The 17,241-nt window shown below is 50.7% G+C and overlaps 1 protein-coding gene across 1 annotated transcript; it reads left to right on the top strand.

The window, feature by feature from the left end:
* Positions 1 to 520: 520 nt before the first annotated feature.
* DELE1 (DAP3 binding cell death enhancer 1) lies at positions 521 to 17,112 on the top strand. Its single transcript, XM_030229386.2, has 11 exons — positions 521 to 655; positions 748 to 844; positions 955 to 1,075; positions 1,383 to 1,526; positions 7,821 to 7,876; positions 9,564 to 9,657; positions 10,374 to 10,516; positions 11,340 to 11,498; positions 12,323 to 12,415; positions 15,698 to 15,854; positions 16,705 to 17,112. The coding sequence occupies exons 1-11, from the start codon at positions 552 to 554 to the stop codon at positions 16,959 to 16,961; spliced, it is 1,425 nt and encodes a 474-aa protein (XP_030085246.1). The 5' UTR covers positions 521 to 551; the 3' UTR covers positions 16,962 to 17,112.
* Positions 17,113 to 17,241: the final 129 nt, after the last annotated feature.

The raw sequence follows: 17,241 nt of genomic DNA, 5'->3' as shown, positions 1-17,241 counted from the left end.
GACAAATTGTAAACTATTTCTCACTGAGAATGAATTCCTGAAATGTCAGCATCATTTGCAAGGTGACTCTACCAACAAGTAATCGGTCTTTGGAACACCTGGACATCACATACAGCTCACGAGCTACTGCTTCACGGACACAATCACCCTTCTTGCTGATTAGGCTGGAAAGCAGACAGCGATCGAACCTCGGTGAACACATTTTCTTCAGAAATGTTTTACACATTCCACATTTTGCGGACCAGGACCCCCTCAGTGCCCACACGGGACCTCCCGGCCGGGCGGCGCTCTGTACGCGCTCCATGGCGGCGGGGCCGCTCTACGCGCGCTCTATGGTGCCGCCGCCGCTCTGTCCTCGCTCCGTGCTGCCCGTGCCGCTGTATCCCCGCTCCGTGGCGATGCTGCCGCTCCGCCCGCCCTCCCCGTAGCCGCCCTTGTCCCCGCTGTCCCCTGCGTGCCCGCCGTGCCCGCAGTCCCGGCCCGCCGCGCCCCCGCCGTGCCCGGCCGCCCGCCCGTCTCTGTGGCCCGCGCGTTCCGGCGGGGCGGGCGGGATGTGGCGGCTGCTGCTGCTGGGCCGGGGCCGCTGCGCGCCCACCCCCGCCCGCCCCGCCTGTGCCCCCGGGCTGGGCGGCGGCCGCGGCCGCAGCCCCGAGCGGTGAGTGCGGCTCGGGGATCCCCCGCCCCGGGGCCCCCCGGGGCCGGCGGCGCGGCCCGGCCTCACGGCGCCCCTGTGTGCGGTTGTTGCAGGGCGCCCGCGTGTCAGGATGGCCCGGAGCGAGGAGGACGGCGGCAGCCGCTGCCCGGCCTGGTGCCCCGCTACTCCGTGCGGGAGGCCGTCACCTGGGTGAGGAGCAGCGCGGGCACACCTCGGGGGATCCCCGAGCCGAGCCGGGCAGAAGGGGCCGGGCGGGAGCGGGAGCGGGGCTGTTCCCTGACCGTGTCCGCTCTCCGCAGGGAGCTGTGGGCGCGCTGCTGCTGCAGCTGCTCCGGCAGATCGCGGGGCTCCGCTCGCTGCAGGACGCCCGGACAGAGCGAAGGCTTCCCTGGCGCTCCTCGCTGCCCCCAGAGCCCGCAGGTCAGCGGCTGGGGCCCGGGAGGGCGGCGGGGGGCGGCCGGCTGGGATTCCTGCCTCGGCCTGTGCCCAGTGAGGCCGGGAGAGGCTGAGGGCCGCTCTCGGGCCTTGGGGAGAGTGTCAGGAGAATCTCTGCTTCTTAACGGTTTGGTACAATCCCACTCTGTGTGCCTTTACCTTTGTTTTCCACTCTGGATTCTGCTGCACGAACTTTCCTCCTGCTTGTCTGTGTGGTCAGAGGACACTGAGTACATGCACAGCCCGGTGCTGTCGCCTGGAGCAGACACAGCCTTTGTGCTCTGTGTTACAGTGGTGACTGAAGCCTCAACCAGCAGTCCTGGCGAGCAGCTGGGGTCCCAGTTCCTGCAGAAAGCAAGTCCAGAGGCTGTAGCAGAGAATTCATCCTCAGGCACCCCCTCGGGGCAAGGAGAGAGGCAGCCCTGGGCAGAAGCAGGTATGTGCCATGTGCTGCAGGGCTGGATACTAGTGGCAGAAGGACCTGGGAGTTCCTCCAAGGCAAGCTCGGAGCCAAGGAGTGTGTAGCCATTTATTGACATTAGAGGAGGCAGGTGAGAGTGAAAAGGCAGAATTTCAGAGAGATGAATCAGAGTCCAGAGACAGGAGGAAAAAACCTCCTGAAGGCAGAGACAAGGCTGTGCTGTAACTGCTGGTGACAACAGCTTTCCCAACAGTGCTCTGCCTTAGCAGACTGATTGCAGCATCCAGTCCTGTTCTTTTACTGTGGACAGATGTTTGCAGCCAGAAGGATTCAGGAGAATGCTGCACCATTGATCTGCGAGACTGGTGTACATGGTGTGAAACTGGAGGAATTATTCTCTTCCTGCAAGATGAGGATGCATTTCTGAGCTCTTATGCCATAGATAAGACAGTGGAAGGAGGTATCAAAGACATTATTAAAATGAGTTTTATAAAAATAGAAAGATAGACTCCAACAAAATTGAAGTCTTGCCCAGGAAAGCGTGTCCTACATAGAGAATTTAAAGTCACACCAAGGAAGATCAGATGAGGCCTACAGCTCACTAGATATAGAAACACTGATAATGGCCTCAGGAAAGTTGTTGGAAGCAGGAAGCCTGCTGGAACAGGTGGCAAGGGGACAGCCTTCAGTAGTGGTGTAGAAGAGGCACATCAGGAAATCAGCCGCAGATGTTGGCTAAATCACAGGATCACAGACTGGTTTGGGTTGAGAGGGACCTGAAAGCTCTTCTTGCTTCCTGCCATGGGCAGAGACACCTTTCATTATCCCAGGCTGTTCCAAGCCCTGCCCAGCCTGGCCTTGGACACTTTCAGGGATCTAGAGGCAGCCACAGCTTCTCTGTGCCAGGGCCTCAGCAGGGGAGAATTCAAATAGTGAAGGTGCTGCAGAAAAGGTCAGAGCTGTTTCCCATTTTCTGCTTGCTTTCAGAGTTTTGGCTTCCTTCTGTGCTGATTTCAGCTACTGCCCATCACTGCTTATCAAACCTCCTCCTGCCAGAGGTTACCATTCCCATCAGCTGGCAAATGGAGCATTTTGTTTCCATGTCTCCTAATTAACTCCAGGAAAACAGCCAGGTTAATTTACCTAAACTGCCAATTAGACTGTTTAACCCATCTGCTTTAGCCTGGAGCATATTAAGAAGCACTCCAGCACTGGCAGGTGACTGGACATGGACCTCTGGGAGGAGTGGTGGGAAGAAGTGGAGACAGCAGTGCCTGCAGTTGGCACAGCTGAACATCCTGGAGTGCTTGTGTGTCTGACAAACAGCTCCTACTGAGAGTCAACAGGAAGAGCTTTTGGGCAAACTGATAAATTGAACAGTGACAAGTCACTAAGGCCACGTGGTCTTTGTTCAGATGTTCTTCAGAAGCTGGGAGATCACTGAGCCTCCGAGGACCATCTGTAATCCCATGCTCAAACCTGCTCTGTGGCCAGCTGAATGAGCACTGACAGATTGCACAGCCTGGCTTTTAGAAAGGGGTGGGTGGCTGTTGGTTTGAGGCACAGAACTGCAAAAAAGGTGATTCTAATTTGATAGAAACACTGTTACAGGATAGAGGTGTCAGATGCTGGGATGAGTGGGCTGTATCAAAGGTCTTGGAAGGATTTAGGAAGCCATTTCTCAGGCCAGCTTGCTCTCTTGCAGAGACTTGAGAGAGTTGTAAATCTATTAAGACTTCTTTGGAGAAGTCAACAGGCATGTGGAGCAAGATAATCCAGCTTTTAGCTTTCTGAAAATCATCCAGACAGGACCTAAACCAAAGCTATCAAAAGAATTAAAGCTGATGTGGGGGAACATGGAGGAGTTACTCTGGGGCCGGTAACTCCTTAAAGCACAAGAAAGTTTTCACAGTGGAGAGCCATTACTGTAGGATTCCCCTGTCCTTTGTTAAACCTGTTCTGCTCAGCACAGTCAGCAGTGATTTGGAGAAAAGAGGTGATGAACGAGGCAGCAGAAGCAGCAAATGGCACAAATTTTTTCAGGACAGTCAAATCTGAAAGTCACAGGCAAAGGTTGCACAGAACCAAAGCCAGGATAATTCCCAGGTGGGTTAAATGAGTGTGCACAGGGGAGTGTGGCTGTAAATACACACACAGAGTGAGGAGTGTCAAATTAATAATTGTCTTGCAGAGGGAACATTTAAAGTCACTGTGGATGTGCTTTTGATAAGGTTAAGTCAGTGCTCGGCAGCAGTGAGGCCAATTAAATGTTAATTATGGTGAAGGAAGGAGCTGAGGACATGGCAGTCATGGCAGTGCTGTTGGTTCATGTGATTCTGGGATGCAGCCATGTCTTGAGCACTTAAGGAAAAGACAGTGCCTAAAAAACAGGGACAAAACTGCAGAGAAAAGATGACAGGGAGACAATTACATCCAAACACAGACTGACTCTTCAGCTTAAAAAAAAAGAAGTGGTAGAGAATGTGCTGGTGCTCTGTGAAACCAAAAATGTTGAGAGAAAGAGAATAGGAACAGGCTTTTTCATAATGCTGATATTTAAAGGCAGCACAGAAGGGTCAGGTGGCAAGTATGGAAAAAAGCAAAAGGCATTTTGTGTTTGGCCAGTGCCCAGGTAAATTGTGGAACTTGCTGCTACAGGCCAGAAATACAAGTGGGTTCCAATAAGTGATTAGGTAAAATTACACATTGAAATGAGACTTAATTGGTCCAGCCAAGCCTCCTGCTCAGATCACAGAACAGCTGATTGCTGGAAAGTTCTGCCAGGGAGAGCGTGACTTTATAATCCCTGCTCCTCACCCTTCCTGCCCAGGCATCTCCAACTGCCACTTGTCAGAGATAATATATGTCAGAAATAATTTGATTTTGCTCCGCACATAAGTCCTCGGGTTACATTCCACATTTTCTTGTGCCTCCATTTTGTGGGAATTTATGAAGAAAAGTCAGGGGGAAGAGATTTGGTAATCTGCACTGAAGAGCCTGAAAAAATGCAGGGTTTTGTCATGTGAGAAATCCTGGGAATCTTTCCATGGAAAGTGAAGCTTGATGATCCCTTTCTTTCACTACATTTTGCTTTCTACAGAAAAACCTGCCTGAGGTACAGGATTTTTTTTTCCCTGGTGTTTAGCTACTGAAAGAGGGTGAGGCTGGCAAAATGAGGATGCAGCAGGAAGCTGGGGAGAGCAGAAGGAAGGGAAGGACAGACGCCTGGCAGATGATGCAGGGGAATCTGGTAGCAAAGCCTTGCCATGAGAGAGCAGAGCTCAGAGAGCAGCAGAATGTACCCTGGCTGCTGCCAGCAATGGCAAGGGATCTTCTGGAGAGAATTCCATGTCCTTCCCCTTTCTCTGGGTGTTTCAGTTCATTTCCACACTTGCTAGTGCTGTGACAATCTGCTGTTGTTGTGGCAAAGATCTGTGGGATGGATCCCAACATCTCAGCTTTCCGCAAGGGCCATTCCAATTTTATTGGAACACAACAGGAACAAAATCTATTCCTTTGTTTAAAAAGAAAACTTCAGGAAATTAACTTAAAACTTGCTTTAAGTAGCATTCTAGATATTGCTACCAGCAAGTCCTCGGCTCTGTGTTCACATCTTATTTTTTTCCATGCAATTTCTGCCTCACTCAGAGGCTTTTTGCTGGAAGTTAAAGGCACAGAGTGAGCAAGCAGGTGATTACAGCCAGTCTCAGTGTTACAGCAGCTGAATGATGCCCTGGGGAGTTGTATTTTACCCCTGGCAGAACTGTAAAATTCGTTATTTCAATTCCGAGATTACAGACATTGCAAAAGTGTGTTTTCATTTCAAAGCACAATGAAACCAATTGGAAACAGTGAAATTTTCCATGAGGCAGAAATGCTGGATTTTGGCCAGCTCTTGTTGTGACTTGGTTCTCGTGGATGTTTTGGGATGAGCAATCTAGGCTGTCTAAGAGAAGATTATTAATTCCTCATTTGGAGCTAGCTGTGAGCAACACTTGATTAGTCCAGGATGAACAGTGAAGAGAGACAAAAATATTTATGAACTGCTGAAGATGTGAGCATTGGGCATCCAGAACGCTGAAAGCTGCAAGACTGCATGGAAAAAAGAATGTGCAGTCATGTTGCATCATAGCATGGGTTTGAAGAAGTAGAAATAAAGTCATAAAGAAAATTCCACCTGTGATATTCCCATCTTTTAAACGTAACCTGAAGAATAATTTAGCTTGCCCAGCCTCAAAGGTGATTCTGAGGGAATTCAGGTCCCCCAGAGCAGCTGTGGCTGCCCCTGGATCCCTGGAAGTATCCAAAGCCAGGTTAGACAGGGTTTGGAGCAGCCTGGGCTGGTGGGAGGTGTTCCTGCCCATGGCAGGGGTGGCATTGGGTGAGCTTTAAGTTCCCTTCCAGCCCAAACCATCCTGAGACTCTATGATCCTTCAGGACCGGGGCTGGGTGTCAGGATAGGTTGGTCCCTGTGCTTTTTTCCAGATGTTCTGTGGGATTAGCAACCCTGATCTGAGGAGATTTGAGTGAGGAGGGGTTTCCCATGGTAGAGGGGCACAAGGTGCTTCTGCAGGCTGACAGAATTCAGAATTAGTGCTGTTAATTTTTCATGGTTCAGTGGTTTGTCCAAATGACAACATTTTCACAGTAAATGAGTAGTCTCTGATTTAGGAGTAGACGCCCATGCAAAATGTACAGTTTCTTTAAAGTGTGGATGTACTAATGCTGTTTAAACAAGTAGTGGGAGAATTCTTAATACAGACCATTTTTTTTCCATGGGATTTGCAGTTGTTTGTGTGGCAAAAACCCAAATTACATCACAAGGGAGATACACGATAGAGCCTTACAGTGAGAACTATCAGATAATTTGATGCCTGCTCTGCAAAGAAACAGAAAGAACAACTAATAAATTCACATATTATACCACTTTAGGTGGAATGCTGCATAGAAGTCATGTTTGCCACAGTGATGTTGATTGTTGGGTGAGTGGGGCCTGTGCAGATAACACACATTTGAATACAGCCAGGGGGGAATTGTTTGTCTGGGAATAATGAGGCTGCAGCTGGCACACAGGCCATGGCTCCCTGCATGCTGTACAGCACAGGCACTGCAAGGAGCACTCCTGCCTGCTGCACACCTCATTGCTCTGCTCCTGGAGCCAAACAGTGCCAGGAGCCCAGGAATCAGGCCCTAAAAGGATGTTTTGTTTCACTTGTGTTGGCTCTCACACAGCTTGAGAGGGAGGCATGGGGAGGGCACAGCTCTGGCTGGAAGTGGTCCTGGCTCCAGCACCTGGAGTTCAGTGTCCTGTGGGATCCAGCTGCTTGTGGTGATCCAGGTTAAAAATCCTTGGCCTCAGGCTGTCTCCTCTTTGTGGAGGTCATTGTCCTCTTGCAGTGGCAGGAGTGATGCCACTGTGACCACTGCCAGCACAGTCCTGCTCTGAGCAAGGTGGCTTAGCTCAGGCTGGAGATGCTCTGTCAGATAATTCTGATTGGAGCTGGTGACAAAGTGCTGAACTTGTCCCAGTGTGCCCGAGAGGGCTGATCATCCCCTGGCACAGGAGCAGGGCTGTGCCCTGCAGAGAAATGACCTAGAGAAGGACATGGGGAGGCAGCACCTCAGCTGAGGGTTGGGTGAGATGCCCTGGGTGAGCTGGGAGCTGCAGCAGTTCTGATCCAGGCAAACTGGGCACGAGGAGGCGATGTCACCCCTCCTGTGACACTGCTGAGAGGGGCTGCACCTCAGTAACCCCGTTGGAAATTCAGGAATAGTAGCAAAAAGTCATAAAATTAACCAAGGCTGGCAGAAAAGTGCTGCAGTTGAAAGATGTGAATGGTGCAGTCTTTTTAGAATCACAGACAGGAATCAAGAGGGGCTGATTAGTCGTGTCAGGACTTTCAAAAGAAGGAATTGGCTTTTTAGTAAAGAAGAAAAAACCTAGAAGAGCCAGTGCCTGGGAGCAGAAACCCAGAGTAGGAGTACTTTAATTTGAAATGAAGCACAGGGGTATAAAGCAGTGATTACAAGTTACTGGAACATTTAGGAAAAGCAGAAGATTCTCTGCTTTTGGTGTCTTCAGATCAAAACCAGGGGCCTTTCTGGAGGAGCTGCAGCCACAGGGCTGGATTCCAGAACTTGCTTTTGCTCCAAAGGTCAGATTGGTTGGAGTTCCTTCTGTTCCTGATGTCCCTGACTGAATGGGAGATCAGACCTTTAGGAAGGAGCTATGGAATAGAGAGGGTGAGAAGAGGCAGAGATGAGCACTGCTAAACTTTGCTTTTTTGTTGGATTTTTTTTTTAATGCAGGGGAGTTCCAAATCCCTGTGAGCTCCAGGGTGGGGCCAGTTCTCCACAGTGCAAAGGTAAGGTTTCATTTTCCACCCCCTCTGTCTGCACCTTCCCTGCAGGAACACATCCCAGAGCTTCCCAAGCACAGCCTGAGCAACACTCACACACAGGACTGGGAAAAAAAGGGAGATGGGATACACTGACCTCTGCTATAGCCAGAAAATTCCAAACTGCCATCCCCATCCTTTGATGTATCTGTGTAACAGGGCTGCTGGCCGGGAAGCACTGAAAGGAAATGGTGAGAAACACCAAACCAAGCAACCAAACAAAAAAATAAATTCAGCAGCACCAGTGTGTTGCTGTGTATATGCATTTTGATGCAATCTTTCACTAGGTGATTACATGCTGTTGCTATTTTGGTGTTTACCAGACAACCCATGACTGGGGAAGGTGGTGTCACTCCAAAAGCTGCAAATCAGGGCTGGCTCTTCTCTGGTAAAGAGGGAAGCACTTGGGGCTTGAAGAGAGTGCATCAGCTCGAGAGTCACAAGGCCATAAATTATATTATTGTTCTTGTTGTGATTAAACCTGCCAATTTTTTGCAATTCACATCTTAGATGCAAATAATTCCTTTTTTAAGATAATCACTCGGCTGAGCAATCGCTCAAGGACATTGTGAGCAGAGTGAGGTAAATTCAGCTTTTAGCAGAGTGAGTTCCTGCAAAATGCACCAAGGAGGAATTTGCTTGATCTGCTGAGGGGGTGACCATGGATCTCTCCATCGTGGGAGGTGCCCCTTGTGCAGGGCTGGAGGAAGAGCCTGCAGCTGGGTCGTGGAGCAGCTCAGGGAGGGGCTTGGACCTGTTTTGGCCTCTTGGGAGCAGCCCTGAGCCAAGAGGCATTTTCCTGATTCCCCGTGTGCACTGAGCTCTGCTGCTGCTCAGTGGCACTCGGGGTGTGGAGCTGGGCTGGGCTGAGCCTCCTCTACGTCCCAGGCTGTTGATTGCCCAGGAGGAAAGGATTTGCTGTGCCCTACAGGATTTCAGCAGCACTGGGCAGTGCCCAGTGCAGCTGGGTGCCCAGCTCAGTTGGAACTCGGTAAAGCAAAGGTGTGAGCGTGTTTTGGTAGGGACTCTGCTCTGGGCATGATGTGGCAGAGGGAACGAGGGCTAATATTATTTTTGGAGGGGGGAGTTATCTTAGAATCATGGAATATCCTGATTTGGAAGGGATCCACGAGGATCATCAGTCCCAGCCCTACCCAGACACCCCAACAATTCCTGGCAGTGCTGTCCAAAGGCTCCTGGAGCTCTGGCAGCCTCAGGGCAGTGCCCAGCACCCTCTGGGAGGAGAACCTTCTCCCAAAATCCAGCCTGAGTCTGCCCTGGCCCAACTCCAGCCACTCCCGGGGTGCTGTCCGTGTCCCAGAGCAGAGCTCAGAGCTGTCCCTGCACTGTCCCTCCAGAGGAGCTGCAGACTGCTGAGTAGGATGAGGTTTTTGCTGAATTCTGAAAGGTCTGCTGGTGCCTGAGAGGCTGCATCAAGCTCCCTGGCCAAGGGCAGGGGAGCAGTATCCATACAGCTTCCCCAGCGAGGTGGCTGTGTAGGACAGGGAGGGTTTTGTGTGTACACATGACCTCACCCCCCTGATGACTGAACTACCATACAAACAGGTCTCACTGCTTGGTTTCCAAGCCAGCATCTCCTCTAGGGTTGATGTGATTTAGCTCTCTTTAATAGCTTTTTTCTCTGACTCCTCAGGGTGACCCAGCTCAGCGAGGGCATTTAGAGGAAGCCGCTTTCCAATTGCAGCAGATTTTCCGAATTGATATTTCCATTGCATTGAATATCCTTGGTAATGTGGAGTTGGTTTTGTTTTGCCCTTAAACCACAGGTTTCTCATTTTGGAGGACCTCCAAATGGTTGCAGGTCTTGTGAGAAGGCAGGGATGGCAAATACCCAAGCTGAAGCCTCCTTTCAGCAATTTTAACTGTGCTTGGAGAGATTTATTGCCCTTTGTCCCATCTTGCCACCTGATTTATCTCAGCATATTTCAATCCAGGCTTGCTTGAAGCCTGCACTGTTGTCCTGACATCTGTAGCTGGAAATTAAGCCATCTCTGTCTTTTTTGCAACACAAGATGTCTTATCCTTGTATCCTTCTTTTATTGTCTGAGCTCACGGTTTTCCTGGCAAGCTGAAGAAGCAATTGCAGGATTGCAACTCTAAGAAAAGCAGACGGAAGATGCAATGAGCTAAGAAAAGTCCCTGCCCTATATACACCACTAGTTGCAGAACTGAAAAGCGAGTTGTTTTTTGTGTGAGCCATACGTTGTGTTAGCCTGTGATCCCTCCCTGCCACGAGCCCAGAAAAATCCCTAAAATGCAGTGTTGCCATTTTTCTTATGGAAACTGTGGAAGGAGGGTTGGTGAGCCAGCTGGAAGTGGCCCAGAGCACTTGGCGTGAGCCAAGGAAGGCCCAGTGGCTGTGGGGGAGGTTGCTGCATTGGAGGCTGGGTTGTGGCTGTGTGCTTTTCCCTGTTTTTCATGGTTTGGGCTGTGTTTTCCTCAGGGATCGAAAGCATGAGGGCGGGGCACTGCCGGGTGGCCTTCACCTGCTTCAAGCTGGCAGCAGATCGGGGCTACAGCAAAGCCCAGTTCAACGTGGGGCTGTGCTACGAGCACGGCAGGGGCACAGAAAAGGACTTGGAGAAGGTATCCAGGGCCTGCCTGGGGGGTGGCTGTGGGAGCACACATCAGGAGAGGGATTTCTGCTGGGTGCTTGGAGCTTTGTTCCTTTTACATGGCTGGGAAAGTCATGAAATGTCCTGAGCTGGAGGGAACCCCCAGGGATCACTGATCCTGCTCCTGGCCTTGCACAGACACCCCAACAATCCCCCCTGTGCATCCCTGGGAGTGCTGTCCAAATGCTTCTGGAGCTCTGGCAGCCTCAGGGCTGTGCCCTTTCCCTGGGGAGCCTGGGAGAGCCCAGGCTCTGAAGACTCAGTAGAAAATGCTGGAAATAATAAAAATTGCAGCTTTGCAGAGCTGCTTTCAGTGTCACCAATCCCCTCAGAGAGGTGCTCTGAGATCCCTTTCCCACAGCTTCTGAGGGTTCTCCAGGTGCACAGGCTGTGCTACCAGCACCCAGCGGGGTTCCAAGGAGAAACCTGTCATGTTGCTGTATTTAAGACACCACTGCACATCCCAGGGCTTCTCAGATCTCCAGTTTGGCTCCTGTAACTCCAGCCTGCCACCTAGTGCAAGCTGGCCAGCAGCTGCTGGAGCTGGGAAGAGCTGCAAAGGCAGCTTGGTTTGAGTCATGGTTGGCCCAGTGCCACCCCCTTCAGCTCAGGCAGGGTGGTTCCAGGGCTCTGGGCTACTCACAGTCCACTGTCTCACCTGACCCAGCTGATGTTCTGCTGTGGGAGGGATGCAGCTTGTGATCGGTCTAGCCAGAGAGGTGAAGCTTGAAGGGAGCCATGTCATGTTCAGGGCATGCATCAGCTGGCTTTCTCTCTCTCTCTCTCTCTCTCAGGCAGGTTTTTATTACTGCCAGGCAGCCAGCAGCCGTCACCCCATGGCCCAGTACCGCTACGCCAGGTACCTGCTCCAGCACGGCCCTGGCAGCCCCTGGGACAGGCATCACAAGGCTGTGGCACTCCTGGAGAAAGCAGCTGAGGCTGGCATCACAGAGGTTGGTGTCCATAGGTCAGAGAGCCCTGACTGAAGGGTTGGAGCCACATCCTAGACAGCACTGGAAGGGAAAGCCTTCCAAAGCCTCCCAGCTCACAGCATGGGGGTTGGAACTAGAGGATCTTTAAGGTCCTTTCTGAGCCAAACTATTCTCTGATTCTCTGTTTATATTCTAGACAGTGTCTGGGAGACAGCCCTGCCTGCAGACAGAGCCACTGTGCCACACGTTGGTTGGCTGTTGTCAATGGGGCTCTTACATTAAACCTTTGGCTAGGAGAGCTCACCTGTGCTTGAAAACACAGCTCAGTTTTCATCTCCTCTCAATTCCAAGAGTACAGGTCACTGTACTGGAGGAACTTCCAGTGCTTACAGAGAGAACAGATCCTCATTTTGTATCTGTGACTTTCTGAGATGACTCATCTGTGCAGATCTGTCTCCTGCCCTCCTTTCCCACTCCAGGAGATGCATTTAGGCATGTGCCATCTCGCCCTGGGAATGCCAGGCTGGCAGTGCCTGTGCCTCCTGGAGCTCACTGACCAGGGGGTGCATCTGCTGGATCCTGGGGACAGGACACGAGTGGGAGCCATTCCCTGGCTCTGACTCCCACAGGGAGTTTGAAATGATTCTGTGGCTCTCAAATGTGAATTCTTTGTGTTTACCGAGTCATAATGATTTTTCTTAGGGCAGCCCTGGCTCTTCAAAGAGCCCCTGCACAGGCAGGGTCCTTACCACACTGCCACAGTAACCTCAGCAGCTTGAAAAATCAGTAAAAAAAAAGGAGTAATTTAAATCCTGGCTGATCTGGACCATGTGGTTTTGTTGCAGGCACAGGCTTATCTCGGAGTGTTCTACATGAGGGGGCTGCGGCCTCAGGAGAAGAGAGGTCTGAAGTACCTGCTGCAGGCAGCAAACAGTGGCGTAAGTAATCCTTCTGCCAGGGATTGTCCTCAGCTTGGCAGCTGCAGGTGAAGGATTTCAGGGTTTCTTGGAAACGGGAGCAAGTGTCAGGATTTTACTGCCCAGTGTGAAGGGACAGAGTGGAGCCTTGGTGCCTCTTGGAGAGGAGATAGGCCCTGGGCACAGACCCTACAGAGACAGCCCTGTTGGGCTGGAGGAGTTCCTACAGCACCAGTGCCTGTATCCAGCTTCCAGCATTGTACAGCTTTCCCATTATGGAGCATCTACACCCTCTTCAGTCAAAATCTTTCACTACTGCATCACTTGGAGAACTTCATTGTGTTTATCTCAAATCTGTTCTTCAAAATTGGCCCATTGTTTCTCTCCTTTTATAGAGAGGATGGAAAGACTGTTTCTGGATTTATTTTTAAATTCAGGCACCTTTAACGTATTGAAACACCTAAATCTCCATTCAGCCTTTCCCCATTGTTGCTGTTTCTCTTCACAGCTCATGCTAGATCCCCAAAAATCTTACAGCATGCACTTTCCCCAAGTGGCCCAGGCTTCTCTTTCTTGAAGTGCAGTGCTACAGTGTGGGCACAGCACTCTCCTGAACCCCCAAGCATTTAGAGGAGCAGAAGTATGGATCCCATGTCTTGCAGCCAGGTTTCTGCATCCCACAGTTCTGTTTCTTGCCATTGTCCCCTTGTTTTCAGCTGCATTGTAATGGCCAGAGTTTTTTCTTTTCCTGAAGAACCTGTTCATTTTAACTGCAGTTCCCACAGCTTTTGTGCAATGGGAAATAATGAATAGCTGTTGCCTCTTGTGGTGGCTAATAGTTGTGGTTGTGGTGCCCTTTAGTGTGTCCTCTCTGAGTCATTTCTTTTGCAGGCTGCAGTGCTGGTTTAGTTTGTGCCTCCATGTAGTTAGGCTGTTCTACTTTGCTTGTCAGTCTTCTGTCTATTTTTCTAATTCTCCTTTGACCATTTTAAGATGCTTGGACTAAAAGTGGACTCAGGATGGAGGTATGCCATGGATCTCACATAATGAGCTCCTCTGCTTTGTTCTGCATTCCCTTCCAATAATTCCTAGCCCTGCTTGCCCTTTGCCTGGCACTGAGCAGTGATGAGATGGTCTCAGGGAACTATCACAGCGTGATACCCAAATTTCTTCCTATCAGCACTACTTTGCATTTGGCAGTACTGTTTCCTTCGTGATTGTGTTGCTCATTCCTTAGGTGTGTGAAATCTTCTTTAATTAATTCTTTATAATAAGTTTGAGCATTTTGAATGGTCATTTTTACATCATTGTAAACTTTGCCGCTTGGGTTTTCACCCTCTTTCCAGCGTGGAGACGCTCTCAGTCTGCTGGGACACGGCCTGATTTGCCACAGCAGCTCAGACATCACAATACACAGTATTTAGTTCTAAATCTGCTGAAGATCTCTCCTAAGCTTCATCCTTGGCTCCTTTTTTCCAGCCTGGAGTCAGAGGTTTATGCTGAACAGTATCACATTGAGTTATCCCATTAAACAGATGATTGGCATTTGCTGGTAATGCCTTAACAACACAAAGTCTGTCAGGTAACTGCAGGTCCTCAGGTGCACCCCTGGCATGTTGTGGTCAGAGTTTCAGGCCCCAAGCATCCTTCCCCATCTCTGCTGCTCAGCAAATGCTGTGGATGCTTCAGGGCCTCAGCCTTGAGGGCAGGCTGAGGCTGGGCTCCCTGGGATGGGATGTCCCCATTTTCCTGGGAGAAGGCCTCCGTGGACAGGTTCACTTTCCATTACCCTGCAGCTGGAATAGATGTTTAGTTGGCTGAAAGAACTCTTGGCATGGATGAAGCAAGGACAGCACAGTTTAGTACAAATCCAGAAAAAGAAAAACAGCGCAAAAAGTCACGGATTCAGCGTTTCTCTGGTTGTTTTCTCTGCTAGAGCTGAGCTGGGAACTCTGACAAGTGTTTTTCCAACACAAGAACTGTGTTCTACTTTGTTTCCCACTTTTTATCCTCCCTGATTTCCTACATGCAGCCACAGAATACAAACCCCTAATAAAGAGCTCTGTTGGAGAACTGCGCCTGACCTGCAGATTTCCAAGGGTGTTGCAGTCATTTCTGCCCTGCTGATTTGGGGCTCTCCCCTCGCTGCAGGCTTGGCTCTGAGGTGTTCATCCTGTGAGAGATGGTGGTGCAGCTATCCTGATTGAACCCTATCTCTTGTCACAGCTGAAGTGCCAATCCTTCAACGGGTTTATCTCATCTCTAAAGGAGTTTATTGCTGTCATAAGCTGAGACTTGCAACATTTTGCAAAGCACCCACTCACTGAGTTCTTCACTTGCCTCTACCAGCTACATCCTAGACAGCAACACTTGCAATATGTTCTTTTCTAGTGGCTTTATTAAAACTTGCTACTTACTTGGGGTTTTTTTCTTTTTCTTCCTTCTTTTTTTTTTTTTTTTTTTTTTTTGCAAAGCCTTGTTTAGATCATGTTTCTGGCAGTCACACTCTTCAGGCTGTACTGCTGGCTTTGTTGCTGGAAAGGTCTGTGTGACCACAAGTCCGTGCAGTCTTTTTAATGTCTTTCAGGAGTGTCATCATCCTGCTTTCCTGCTCTCTGAGACCCTTTGCCTCCCATTGGATCTCAAGGATAAAATGCACAGCTGACATATAAACATGTCATGGGTTTGGATTTAGCTTCACTGCAGTGCCAACCTTTGCTTTCCAGTTTGTTCCCAGCAGTTACATATGTCTGATATGTAACTGGTTCAGGTGCTTCTTCTCTAGTGCATATTTGCTTCATTTACTTCATCTCTGCTGCCTTTCTTCTGGAATAAAATGAGGTGAGGCTGAGCAGGAGAGTGCTGCACTGTTGTGTTAAAGGGGAATTTCTCAGCCCTTGGCAGCAAGTACCTCTGTGCTATTTGTGATGTTTTCACAAGACTTGGGCTTGAACTCTCTTAGGGCAGTCTCAGGGCGTGTTCGGAGTTTGGGTGGGATCAGGATGTGCCCAAGACACCTCAGCTCTGACCTCTGAGACTACTGGGATGCTCTGCAGAGGCAGCTGCTCCTTTGTTCCCCTGCCACGGCCCTGGATGTTGAGGGGAAATCAGTGAATTTAATTAGAAAGGGATAGGAAGGAGCAGAGCCAGAGATTATGCTTCCCTCCAGGGGACTAAACTACCGAAGATACAGCCTGGGGGATGGAGCAGTAAACTTAGCAAGGTGACCAAAGATAGAGCAGTAAACTCTGAAGAAGGTGCTAAAGACTCTCTGTTTCCTTTCCTGTGTGACTGCTGTGCCAGGATGCCCAGAGCAGGTTCCACGTGGGCGTTTGCTACGAGCAGGGCCTGGGAGTGCAGCAGGACCTGGCGGAGGCGCTGAGGCACTACCAGCAGTCGGCAGCCGCGGGGAACAGGCAGGCCCGGGACAGACTGCGGGCATGGCAGCAGGAGCTGCAAGGTACCAGGGCCAGCAGGGCACCAGGGGCTGGGGCACTGCATGGGCAGGTGCCCTGTGAAAGTGGGGCCTGTGTTGCCAGAGCCCCGGCACAAAGGAGTTCTTTGTCTGAAGGGAAGGCGCCACTTTTCCTCCTCAGTTCTTTCCAGTCCAGCTGGAGAAGCTGTTCCCATAGTATGATGGGTCACAGAATTATTTCTGTTGAAAAGACCAACTGTGTCCCGGGGGACACCAGGCCAAGCATCACCAGCTGGGCCAGGAGGGGATTGTCCTGCTCTGCTCTGCACTGGGGCAGCCTTTCCTCCAGTCCTGCAGGCAGTTTTGGGCACCACAGTATAAAAAAGGCATAAAACCATTAGACAGTGTCCTGAGGAGGCCATGAGGATGGGGAAGGGTCTGGAGGGGAAGGTTTGTGAGGAGCAGCTGAGGGCACTTGCTTTGTTCAGGTGGAGGAGACTGAGGGCAGAGTATATTGTGGTTTTCAGCGTCCTCCTGAGGGGCAGCACAGGGCTCCAGTATCTGCTCCCTGTGACCAGGGACAGGACCTGAGGGAATGGCTGGAGCTATGTCAGGGGAGGTTGGATACCAGGAAAAGGCTTTTCACCCAGAGGGTGGTTGAGCAGTGGAACAAGCTCCCCAGGGCAGTGGGTACAGCACCAAACCAATCTGAGTTCAAGAAGCATTTAGACAACAGTCTCAGGCACAGGGTGGGAGTGTTTGGGTGTCTATACAGGAGTTGGACTTGATGATCCTTAAGGGTCATCCAGCTCAGGGTATTCTGTGATTCTATGGCTGTATGATCAAGCCCAGCCTTTGCCAGTGTCATTAATACCTTGTTTTTCTGTACTTTCAGATGTGCACACAAAGCATCCACTCCCTTCAGGATTAAGAGCCTCCTCCTCCAGCCCTGAGTTCTGGACTATTGAGCCTGTGTCTGCAGGTCTGCACAGCAGCCAGCCAGGACAGTGTGGCCTCACCTTGCCCCACTCCTGGAGCACAGGCCCACTGCACATGATGCTGCTCAGCAGTGCAGGGTGGAGCTGTGCCTTCAGAGCCAGGACAGTGCCACTGGAGCTGCAGGGCTGGGAGCCCCAGCACTGCTGGCAGTAGAGCAGGCACTGAGTGACACCAGCAGGCAGAGGGCAAGGCAGCCCTTGGTGTGGGCTGGAACCAGGCTGGCCATGAAAGGAAAGAGAAAGCTCTCTGTTCATGGAACAGAAGGCCCTGGGCTTTGAGAATAAACTTTGTGATATCTCCTGCACCATCAAGTACTCCACCTTCCACACAGGGATGTTGCTTCTGCACCTGCATTTCTGTATTAGAGCCAAGCTGTGGCTGCCCCTGGGTCTCTGAAAGTATCCAAGGCCAGGTTGGACAGGGCTTGGAACAA

This window comes from Serinus canaria, chromosome 13, assembly GCF_022539315.1.
Source record: "Serinus canaria isolate serCan28SL12 chromosome 13, serCan2020, whole genome shotgun sequence".
In the NCBI taxonomy this organism is placed as follows: Eukaryota; Metazoa; Chordata; class Aves; order Passeriformes; family Fringillidae; genus Serinus; species Serinus canaria.
This window is presented reverse-complemented; position numbering and strand designations above follow the sequence as displayed.

What these genes read in the sequence shown, in the direction of transcription:
- DELE1 (XM_030229386.2), top strand. Translation starts at nt 552, where the DNA reads ATGTGGCGGCTGCTGCTGCTGGGCCGGGGCCGCTGCGCGCCCACCCCC. An exon ending in GCAGCCCTGGGCAGAAGCAG is followed by an intron (nt 1,527 to 7,820) that starts GTATGTGCCATG and finishes TTTTTAATGCAG; the next exon opens with GGGAGTTCCAAATCCCTGTG. An exon ending in ATGGCAGCAGGAGCTGCAAG is followed by an intron (nt 15,855 to 16,704) that starts GTACCAGGGCCA and finishes CTGTACTTTCAG; the next exon opens with ATGTGCACACAAAGCATCCA.